Source organism: Dictyostelium discoideum (genome assembly GCF_000004695.1).
Source record: "Dictyostelium discoideum AX4 chromosome 3 chromosome, whole genome shotgun sequence".
Lineage (NCBI taxonomy): Eukaryota > Evosea > Eumycetozoa > Dictyosteliales > Dictyosteliaceae > Dictyostelium > Dictyostelium discoideum.
In genome coordinates, this window is record NC_007089.4 from 1852875 (window position 1) to 1864370 (window position 11496).

The following is an 11496-nucleotide window of genomic DNA, read 5'->3' on the forward strand; positions in this document are numbered from 1 at the left end:
GTGTAAAAAAAAAAAAAATTTTCATTTTTTTTATTTTTATTTTTTTTTTTATTTTAAAATTATTTTTTAACTTTTGTTTTGGGTTAAAACAAATCCATTTTTTTCCAGATTTTTATATTAAAAAATAGTTTTACAAAAAAAAAAAAAAAAAAAAAATATTAAAAATAAAAAAAAATATAAAAAATAAAAACAATGGTTTGAAAATCAATTTTGTCAAAAACCTAAAAATAGAATCAAAAAAATTTTGTAAATTGGTTGAAAAAAAAAAAAAAAAACAAAATTACAAAAGGTTAATGTGCCACCATTTTGTTTGGAAGGTTGTTTTTTTTTGTTTTAATTTTTATTTTTAATTTTTATTAAACATTTTCAACAAAACCAAATGATGGTTTTTGTGATTGTTGATTTGAGGGTATTAAAGGTTGATTACTGTCACTTCTTATAAAATCATTAATTTCAATTGATTCACTATCATCATCATCGTCGTCATCATCATCATAACCTATATTCGCGCCATTAATTGGCTGTTGTTGTATAGTTTCTAATTTTATATTGCCATTATCATTCTTATTAATAATATTATTATTATTATTATCATCATTATTATTATTAATATTGATTGGTTGATTATTTGTAGTTGCTATTATTGAAGAGGAAGAGGAGGAAGGAGAAGAAGAATTATTTAATAATCTTTGTTGTTGTAAATAAAGTTCATTCTCTCTCCAATAAGTACCATCAGTTTTTGGAAAACCTATTGGGAAAAACCATTGAATTAAAGTATCACCCATAACTTCTCTAAAATTAAATTTCCAACCTTTATCGAATTTCCATTTATATTTTAATCCATTCCTTCTTGCATATTTTCCTTCTTTCTTTCTTTCATATCTTTCAACGGGTGTATAATTTCCTAACAAAAATTCCATTTGAAAGAAGAATAAACCACTAACACCTAACAATACTGGTAATACACCAGAGAAATTAAAAATATACATTATTGTTACTATTATACTTGATACTAAAAAATCAACTTCATTTGAATTGTTATTATTATTATTATTAATTTTAGCACTATTTGAATCATTTAACTAAATATAATAAGATTGATAAGATGTTAATATATATATATATATTATAAATACACTAAATATATACACTACATTTAAATTAACATTTAAAATATAAAAACCTGATATAGTTAAAGTTGTGATTGTAATTGAAGTTAATATTACAACATAAAATAAAAATTGAATGAAAAACTTTTGATTTCTAAAACCAGTACAATTACCAATCCAAGGACAATGATGATCATGTTTTAGAATACATCTTTTACATTGTTTACAATGATGAGTTCTTGGTGGTTTAAAAGCACAACATTGTGAACAGAATCTAGCTTTGTTGTTGTTGTTGTTGTTGTTTTTACTGTTTTTACTATTTACAATTGTTATTGTACTTAAATCATCATCAACCAATACTGTAGTTGATTTAGATTTATTATTACTTTGATTTAAATGTTTGAATTGGTCAATTAATATTGTTAAATCTTGTTTTGTTTTACCTTCTGGTAACCATGTTGATGGTGGACTACCTGGATCTGTTAATACTGACATACTATAACATCTTAATAATAATAATGCTAATAAATGATATACTATTATATATGTTTGTCCCCATATATTATTAAAAAAATTTAATGGTTCATAAACTAAAATCCATTGACTACATATAACAAATAATATAAATATATATACACCAATAACTGAAATTGTTATCATTTTATTATTATTAATTAATTTTTTTTTTTTTTTTTTTTTTTATTATTATTATTATTATTATTATTATTATTATTATTATTTCTATTATTATTATTATTATTATTATTACAACTATTGTTTTATGGTTACATTACTAAAAAAAAAAAAAAAAAAAAAAAAGAAATCGTTATTTATTTGATTTTAAGGGAGTTGTTTAAAAATAAATATTAAAAAAAAAAAATTAAAAAATTAAAAAATTAAATTATTTTGGGTTTTTTTTTTTTTTTATTTTTTTTTATTTTTTTTTTATTTTTTTAGCTTTTCCAAAAAAAAAAAAAAAAAAAAAAAAAAAACGATACAGAACTCAATTTTAATTAATTTCAAAAAATAAAATAAAAATAAAAAAAAAATAAAAAATAAAAATTAAAATATGAATCAACTTAAACCAAAATTATCATCTATTTCAAAGTTTTCATTTATTCGGATTAATAATATAAATAGAATAAAATATTTCACAACTAATACAAATATTGATAAAAATAATGAAAATAATGAAAATAATGAAAATAATGAAAATAATGATATATTTAATTTAACCGAAAAAATAGTTTCAAAATTTATAGTTAATAATAATATTAGGAAAATTAATGATGAAAATAATAAAAAAATTACAAAAAAATATCAATTAAATTTCAATAATAAAAATAATAACAAAAATAAATCAAATAAATTTCAAAAAGATTTAAATAATGAAAATAATGACAATGAAGAAAATAATGAAAATAATGAAAATAATGAAAATAATGAAAATTACTATAATGAATTAAAAGGTAATAATGGTAATAATAATAATAATAATAATAATAATAATAATAATAATAATAATAATAATAATAATAATAATAATAATAATAATAATAATAAGAAAAAAAAAGAATTAAAAGATAATTATGAAATTTATGAAGATCCAAATCAAAGAATTGCATATAAAACATTAACAGTTGTAAAAGTTAAAGATGATACACATATAGATTATGCATTACAACAATTAAGAATTCAATTAAAGGGTAAAACAGGATGGAATAAAGATAAAAATATAATCATTGGTAATATTCAATGGTCAAGAATTAATGATTTTATAAAAAATAATACTTATTATGATGATAATGAAGATTTTAATATAAAAGTTAAAGAAAATGATGATGATAATAATAATAACCAATCACAACCATTTATTGGATTTTGTAAACAAATATTTCCAAATAGTATTTTGATTGAAGAACAATCGAATGGTAAATGGAGTGATATTGGATATGATTTCATTTCTAGTAATTTTAAACATTGTAAATGGAGAACATGGAGAATTCAAATAGTTACACCCACATCAGAGGCCAAAGTTTCAAACTACCGATACCAATTGACCAGAGCTATATTGACAAAGGCACGAAGATTCAATAGCCCACTTTTCGCATGTTACAATTTTGAAACCATTAGAAATGCTACATTACCAATCGAAGAGGATGAAGCATTGATACAAATTCTATGTTCAGATAAAAAGAGTAGTGGATATATTAGTGTAGTTACACCACCGATTTATAAATATTTAGAGAAAATCATTGGTGTCTATCCTTCACATATTGGTAGAGAGTTAAATACAGAGTTAATACCAAACTATATTTATGAATTGTTTACAAATTCCGACCCTCGTCAGTATGGTAAAAATCATATTAGTCATATAAAAAGAAATTTAGTATCAAAAGTTGATATGTTAAAACTTGAGTATATTAAATCAATGAAAACCGAAGAATTGGTTGAAAATTTCTTACCATCAAGATCATTTTTAAAATTATTTGAATTGTTTCAAAAATTTCCACCAAATTTAACACCATTCCCATCAATGAAACCAAACGAAACTGTCATTGATTTAGGTAGTAGTCCAGGTGGTTGGACATTGTTTAGTTTACTTCAAGGTTGTCATGTTACTTCAATCGATAAATCACCTTTAAATTCAAAATGTTTAGATTTAAATGATAGTAGAAATTTAAAATTTTTAGAAATGAATGCTTTTGAATTTAATCCAGAATCATCTTTCGATTGGTTAATCATTGATATGAAAGTACCACCAATGAAATCATTAATTCTACTCGATCAATGGTTAAATTTAAAACTTTGTCGTAATTTCATTGTAAACCTTAAATTTCAAATCACTGATGTCATTATAAGTGATCACGAAAAATTCATTCAAAATGATATAACTCCAAAAACTAGTTATATTAATTCAATTTGTTTAAATAAAAATGGTTATAAAGAGATAACTTTATTTGGGGTTACTAATGAGTAATAAAAATAAAATTTAAAAAAATAAATAAAAATTAAATAAATTATTGAACAAAATATACAAGTTTAAATTTTTAAAAAGATTATTATTGTTGTTGATTTGTTTTATTTATTTTTATTATTATTATTATTTTTATTATTTTTTAATTTTCTTTTTATTTTTATTTTTATTTTTATTTTAAAATTTAGTTTGTTCACAAATATGATTTAATTTCTTTGCATGATCAAATTTAGAGAATTGAGTACGACAACTTTTTCCATAATAACAATTATCTCTATTTGCATAATCTGGAAGTTTTTCTTTTGGAATTGATAAACGATAATAAAATAATGTTTTTGAAAAGAAATGTGATGCACATCCAAGGCATCTATATTGTTCTGAACATGGACTTGTTGGCATTATTATATTACTTGAAGTTGCTAAAAATAGTTTTTTTTTTAAATGAAAAAAAATAAAAATTAATAATAAAATAATAATAATAAAAATGTTATAAAATTAAAATTTAAACTTACGAATAATTAATTTTTTTGAATCAATATCTTCTAAAATATCTAAATATAATTGACGTACAGTTTTAACATTTTTAGTTAAATAATCATTTAAAATTTTAACTTCAAATTGATTACCACCAAAAGCATCACTTGGTAAATTATTAACTGGAAGATCTTTCATTTTACCAAAATTTCCACCTTTTGAGCAAGCTTGATATAGGTTACAAAAAGCATTGTGACAAAAACCACATCTAATACCAACTGGTTCAACCGGTTCTTTAGGGAATATCTTATAGCAATTGGAGCAATTGAGATGTTTAGTTTGAGTTGCATAGGTAGCATTGGCAGGTGATTCGGGGCATTGATAACCAGTTATTTGATTTGGTGGGTTTGGATGGCAGAATGTACATTTTGAAGGTATGAATTTATCATCCTCTTCAGATGAATAATATTCTTCATCCTCTGAATAATCTTCATCTTCATCTTCATATTCATCATTATCATATTTACGAGATGATTTATTGAGTGAACCATTCTTTAACATTTCATCGGTGATCTTACAACGTTTATCCATTGACTCTAATTCTTCTGGGTCTCTAACTTTTTCTGGATTCTTTTTTAAATATAATTCAATCAAATTATTGATTGCATGATTCTTTTGTGCAGATTTAACACTTTGACGACATTGTGGACAATCCATTGAATTGGCTCTCCAATCACCATAACAACATACACAAAAATTATGCATACATGGAATTAATGTTAAACACTTATAAATTATATCTTGACAAATACCACAAATTAAATTCTCTCCAATTGTTTCTTCAATATCAATTTCTTTCTTTGTTGCTGTAGTAGTAGTAGTAGTGGTGGTTTTAGTTGGTGTATTATTATTATTATCATTATTTGGTTTTGTTGGTGTGTTTGTGTTATTGTTATTATTATTATTATTATTATTATTTTTATTATTATTATTATCTGTTGAAGAGGTAGTTGTTGTTGTAGTTGTTGTTGTATTGGTAGTTGATTTCTTTGAATCATTTTCGTCACTCATTGAAACATCACTTTTATTAATATTAGTACTATCATTTATTGTTTTGGTGGTAATGGTAGTTGGTTTATCAACATCCATTGAGGTATCATTTGTATCTTTATTTACATCTATTGAAACATTATTTGTATTTGTTTTCTTTTTTACTAAATCACCATCAATATTATCCAATTCCGATGATTTTCTTTTTAATTTTCCATTATTATTATTATTATTATTATTATTATTATTATTATTATTATTATTATTATTATTATTATTATTATTATTATTATTATTATTATTATTATTATTATTATTATCATCTTTAACTGATGAATTAGATGATGATCTATTTAATTTTGAAGTTGAAGTTTTTATTGAAGTTGTTGTTGTGGTTGTTGAATCATTATTATCACTATTTGTTGATAAATTACTATTTTGTTTTTTTATTGGAGACATATCACTTAAATCAGAGATTTCATTTGTAATATCATCTGCTGCCAATGTGAAACCACTTTCTTCATTCTCTTTTTTTTTATTTTCTTCTTCTTCTTCTCTTCTTAATTTTTCTAAATCATAAAATATATAAACAACTCTAGTTGGATCAGATTGTTCTATTGTTGTTGATAATGAAATTTCATTACCATTTACAATTGGTACTGTATTACCTTTTCCAACTCTTTTTCTATTTACAAATGTACCATTTGAACTAATAATAAAAAAAAAAAAAAGAAATAAAATAAAAAGTCAATTTATAAATACCACACATAAAAAATTATTTTGATTGAATAATAATAATATATATTATTAATAATAAATAATTACCTATAATCATCAAGATAAAAACTATAATCAACTTGACCTTCATTTTTTTTTCTGTAAAATCTACAATGTTTTGAACTAATTTTCTTATCTGTGAATATAACTTGACAAGTTGAATTTCTACCAAAGGCACATTCATCATCAACAATTTCAACATGTGGAAATACTGTATTTAAAGATAATAATCTTCCCCAAGCATTTGATGGTTCCTCTGTAAGACTACTTGTATTTTTATCTTCATTTAAAATAGTTGTATCCAATTCTACCATTTGTAAATGTAATTTTTTTTTTTTTTTTATTATTCTATTTTTTAATAATTATAATTCTTATTAAAAAATAAAAAATAAAAATTAAAAAAAAAAAAAAATTGAAAAAAAAAAAAAAAAAAAATTGAAAAAAAAAAAAACAATTCTTAGAAGATTAGATTTTTTTCTAATTTCTGTTTTTGGTGAATGTTTATATTTTTATTTTTCTATTATTATTATTATTTACAATTTATGTACAAAAAGGATGAATAAATAATAGTAACTATTATTTCTTTTATTTTCTATATTTATTTTTTATTTTTTTATTTATTCATATTCGCCAGTTACAGTATTTGTAATTTTAGGATAAATACATTTTGAATCTAATTGAGTTTGAGCCCATTTTAATAATTTTAAAATTGTTGGTAATTTTGGATCTTTATCTTGAGATTGACTTAAAAGAATTGCAGAATTTAATTCACCTGCAGTTTTTTGTCTTTGTGAGTGATCTAATAATGAAGACAATGGTGATTTTGCTGTATCTTCAAAAACTAATAATGATATCGTTTTTTCAAGTTCTTCTAAAAATTTATTCTATTGTTAATTACAATCCAAATAATTTATAAATTATTATTATTATTAATTATTTATTTTTTTATTAAAAATTACATAATTATTATTACTATTATTATTATTATTATTATTACATACATTCTCTTCACCTTGTGGTGCAAGTTCATCTTGAGCAAATTTTAAAGCTTCAGCAGTCATACCCTTTCTAATTAATTCTATTAATTTTTGTTGTTGTAAATGAAAGTATAGTTGTGGATTTGTATCTAATATCTCTGGATTTAAATCATTGACAATCTCAATTCCTTTTTCAACATCACCACATTGTATCGCTGATCTTATTGCCATTCTATCTGCTATTGATGCAAGATCAACAGTTGCTAATATAAAAAAAAGAAATTAATTAATTTAAAAATATAATAATAATAATAATAATAATAATTTAATAAATTAATTACTTACTTTGTGTAGATGATTCTTCTTGAAATTTTGCAGCTGCTTCTTGATAACCTTCAATGACAAGATAATTCATAACTAATTTATTTAAATCAGATTTTGATATATTAACTTCTGCAAGTTTATCATCCCACTCGCTTGTGGATATAACTTTTTTTTGTGCATTCGATGAATAGCTATTTGACATGTTTTTGTAAATTGTATATATATAAATATGCGGAAAAAAGGTGTGTTGTGTGTGAAATAATATAACTTTGTAATTTTTAATTTTTTTTTTTTTTCATTTTTCAAATTTTTTTTTTTTTTTTTTTTTTTTTTTTTTTTTAAATTAAAAATTTAATATAATTTCTAAAAAAAGAAATCAATACAATTGTTTTTAAGACTTAGATTAATCTAATTTTTTTTTTTGATATCTTAGTTTTTTTTTAATTTTTTTATCTATTTATTTTTTTTTGTGAAATGAAATCTGGAATTAAAAAAATTTAATAAATCACTTATTTTCTTAAAATCATTTTTTTTTTTTTATTTAAATTCTGTTTTGTTTTATATATATAAATCTGTTGGTTTTGGAGTTTTTTTCTTTGTTTTTTTTTTTAAAGTTTCAGTTTTTTTTTTTTTTTTTTTTTTTTTTTTTTAATCGTCTTCGCTTAATGCAGATAAATGAGCAATTGTACATTGTCTTAAGGCATTTATATTATAACCACCTTCTAATATTGAAACCAATCTACCTTTACACCAACGATCGGCAACTCTACGTAGGGATCTTGTAATTTCGACATAGTTTTCTTCCAATAAACATAAAGAAGCCAAATGATCCTCCATATGTGCATCGAATCCACAAGAAATTAAAATTAGTTCTGGTTGATAATCATTCAACTTATCAATAATAATTGAAAATGCTTTTAAAAATGAACTTGCAGAACTCTTTGGGTCCAATGGAATATTTACAATGTTTCCTTTACAATTGCTATTATTAGTAATTGTTGATTGTTGTGTTATTGAATTACTATTATTATTATTATTATTTTTATTATTATTATTATTATTATTATTATTATTATTATTATTATTATTATTATTATTATTATTTACATCATTATTATTATCATCATCATCATAATCGTTTTGTTCATTAAATTCATTTAAATTAACTACACCAATTGAACCAACACCACCACCACTACCAGGATAGAAACCTTCTTCAAACATATGAATACTAAGGAAATAGAAACCTTGATCATTTGATAATATTTCTTCGGTACCATTTCCATGATGAACATCGAAATCAATGATTGCAATTTTATCTAAATTATACTTGAGTTGAGCGTATTTAGCACCAATACAAACATGATTCAATAGACAAAATCCTTGAGAACTAGTACCACTAGTTAAACCATCTCTACCAGCATGATGACCAGGTGGGCGAGCGGCAACAAAAGCACTTGTTACATTACCTTTCATAACGTTATCAATGGCTTGACAAGTTGCACCAGCAGATCTTTTGGCGGCATGTAAAGATAGTTTGCTTACGAATGTATCACCATCTTCGCATTGCTCACCATTTGTACTACTTGTTGTGGAACCTGGAGTAACAGTGGCAGTACCAGTTGTTGTGATTGGAGTTGATGTTGAGAATTGATTAATGCCTGTGCTTGCACCATCATTATTTACATTTAATGGACGAATTTCATTTGCATCCAATTTCTCGGTTAAATCCTCCAACAATCTAAGATACTCTGGTGAATGAACTGTTAAAATCCATTTATCATTAATTTCCTCTGGATCATTTTTAATGATTAACCTATCAGATTGTCTCGAGAAATCATTGATTGCCTTTATAACTGAACTTAAACGTTTTGGTGATTCAGGATGATCATCAGGTACTAAATGATCTAAGCAAGTAGTATGATAAAGTGCCATCACTTTTCTTTCTTTTGGTAATTGTGATGATTGTTGTACCGATTGTGATTGACCAATATGTTGTTGTTGATTATTACTAATAAATGATGAAATATTATCAATATCCATATTATCTCTATCCCTAATTCTATTATTTCTATTTCTTTCTTTTTCAATATTATTATTATTGTTATTACTATTATTATCTCTTTCAAATTCTCTATCTCTATCTCTATTTCTATTATTGTTATTATTATTATTATTATTATTATTATTATTATTATTATTATTATTATTATTATTATTATTATTATTATTATTATTATTATTTTTACTAATATTTTCATATTTTGATAATAAATCACTTAATTTATTAATGAATGGATTAGTTGTATCAATTAATTGATCATCTTCCTCATTATTATTATTATTGTTATTGTTATTATTATTGTTATTATTATTTGAATTAAAAAGACCAGTTTTTAATCTATTATAAGCAACAGAGATTACATCACAATTGTATAAAGATTGTTGAATTACATCAATCATATAGGTTGATAATTGTCTTGAATGTTTTTCAACGATTGTTTGATGACAGTTGATATGAATATTATAAAGTAATTCAAAGAAAGAGAAAACTCTAATGACCATTGAAATCTCTTTTTGAATTGATTTAAATTTAATTTCCATTGAATTTAATGTAGTTTCCAAAGGTGCCAATGATTCTAATAATCTTGTAGTATCTTGTTTTGCTTGTTCTAATCCAATTTCTTCTATACCATTGTCATTATTACTACTATTATTTAAAAATTTTGAAGATTCTATAATATTCTTTTCAATATTTTCCCTTTTAATAATAAGAGTATCTCTAATTGAAGATAATTCACGAAGAATGAATTCAAATTGTTCTTCAATGATTTTGAATTGATCAGAGAAATGAATGAATTTGTTAATTTCATTTTCATCGAAATAAACTTCAGTTAATGGTATGAAACTATCTTCCATCATTGAGTAATGTTTTGATATCGATTGATAGAGCATTTGATAATGTTTGGTGATGTTAAATACACTATTGTCAATACAATTCAACATTTGTTTACTTGCATTTGTGTTATATTGTGATTCCGATGATGGTGATGAGAGAGTCGTTAAAAAGTTAATCATCTTTAATCTTTGATCGACTGGTAACTCATTAGAAAAAACAACCACCGAATTTATTAATCGCTTTAAGCATTCCAATAATGATGAGGATGGATTATAATGAGTTTGAATCCAACTATATTGTATTGGTGCCCAAATTTGTGAATCTATAGGTGACAATAGATCATTATGTCTAGAGTGTGTTAATGTTTGTGCTTGATGTGCAGCTTGTGATTGTGCATGTGCTAATGTTTGTTGTTGTAGTTGAAGTTGTTGAATATATTGTTGTTGTGCTTGTGCTTGTTGTTGTGCTAATATATGCTGTGCTTGTTGTGTTTGTACTGCTTGAACTTGTTGTTGAATATAGTTTTGGTTTGGTGAAAAATATTGATGTTGTTGTTGATAATTTGAATTATTATTATTGTTGTTATTACTATTACCATTATTATTGTTATTACTATTATTGTTATTATTATTATTGTTATTGATATTGTTATTATTATTATTACTATTATTATTATTATTACTATTATTATTATTATTATTATTATTATTATTATTATTATTATTATTATTATTATTATTATTATTATTATTATTGTTATTGTTATCTACAGTTGTGTTTGGTGAAGGGACTCGAACGTTATGATAGACTGCTGGTGCTTTACTTGAAACTGGTGGTTTCGTTGGTGGTGGTGTTGGTTGACCATATGTCGATTGGATCGGAATAATATTATTACTATTATTATTATTT

The 11496-nt window shown here is 22.7% G+C and overlaps 5 protein-coding genes across 5 annotated transcripts in view; 1 reads left to right on the forward strand and 4 right to left on the reverse strand.

Annotated features, from left to right (window-relative positions):
* Nucleotides 1-356: 356 nt before the first annotated feature.
* On the reverse strand, nucleotides 357-1769 carry DDB_G0279395 (hypothetical protein; the record flags this gene model as incomplete). The annotated part of the gene is made up of 2 exons (XM_636666.1): nucleotides 357-1082; nucleotides 1167-1769. The coding sequence occupies 2 exons, from the start codon at nucleotides 1767-1769 to the stop codon at nucleotides 357-359; spliced, it is 1329 nt and encodes a 442-aa protein (XP_641758.1).
* Nucleotides 1770-2178: 409 nt separating this feature from the next.
* DDB_G0279261 (hypothetical protein) lies at nucleotides 2179-4089 on the forward strand (the record flags this gene model as incomplete). The annotated part of the gene is made up of 1 exon (XM_636667.1): nucleotides 2179-4089. One exon carries the CDS (start codon nucleotides 2179-2181, stop codon nucleotides 4087-4089), a length of 1911 nt encoding a protein of 636 aa, XP_641759.1.
* Nucleotides 4090-4263: 174 nt separating this feature from the next.
* DDB_G0279263 (hypothetical protein) lies at nucleotides 4264-6701 on the reverse strand (the record flags this gene model as incomplete). Its single annotated transcript, XM_636668.1, has 3 exons — nucleotides 4264-4505; nucleotides 4599-6319; nucleotides 6436-6701. The coding sequence occupies 3 exons, from the start codon at nucleotides 6699-6701 to the stop codon at nucleotides 4264-4266; spliced, it is 2229 nt and encodes a 742-aa protein (XP_641760.1).
* Nucleotides 6702-7004: 303 nt separating this feature from the next.
* DDB_G0279265 (UPF0559 protein) lies at nucleotides 7005-7890 on the reverse strand (the record flags this gene model as incomplete). Its single annotated transcript, XM_636669.2, has 3 exons — nucleotides 7005-7271; nucleotides 7389-7627; nucleotides 7710-7890. 3 exons carry the CDS (start codon nucleotides 7888-7890, stop codon nucleotides 7005-7007), a joined length of 687 nt encoding a protein of 228 aa, XP_641761.2.
* A 446-nt stretch (nucleotides 7891-8336) lies between these two features.
* The window catches only part of DDB_G0279267 (histone deacetylase family protein), a gene marked incomplete at both ends in the record, with an annotated part of 4766 nt that continues 1606 nt past the window's right edge, over nucleotides 8337-11496 (reverse strand). Inside the window, one exon of the mRNA XM_636670.1 lies at nucleotides 8337-11496. This exon is cut by the window's right edge and continues 1115 nt beyond it. Within this exon, the coding sequence (XP_641762.1) occupies nucleotides 8337-11496 (3160 nt within the window).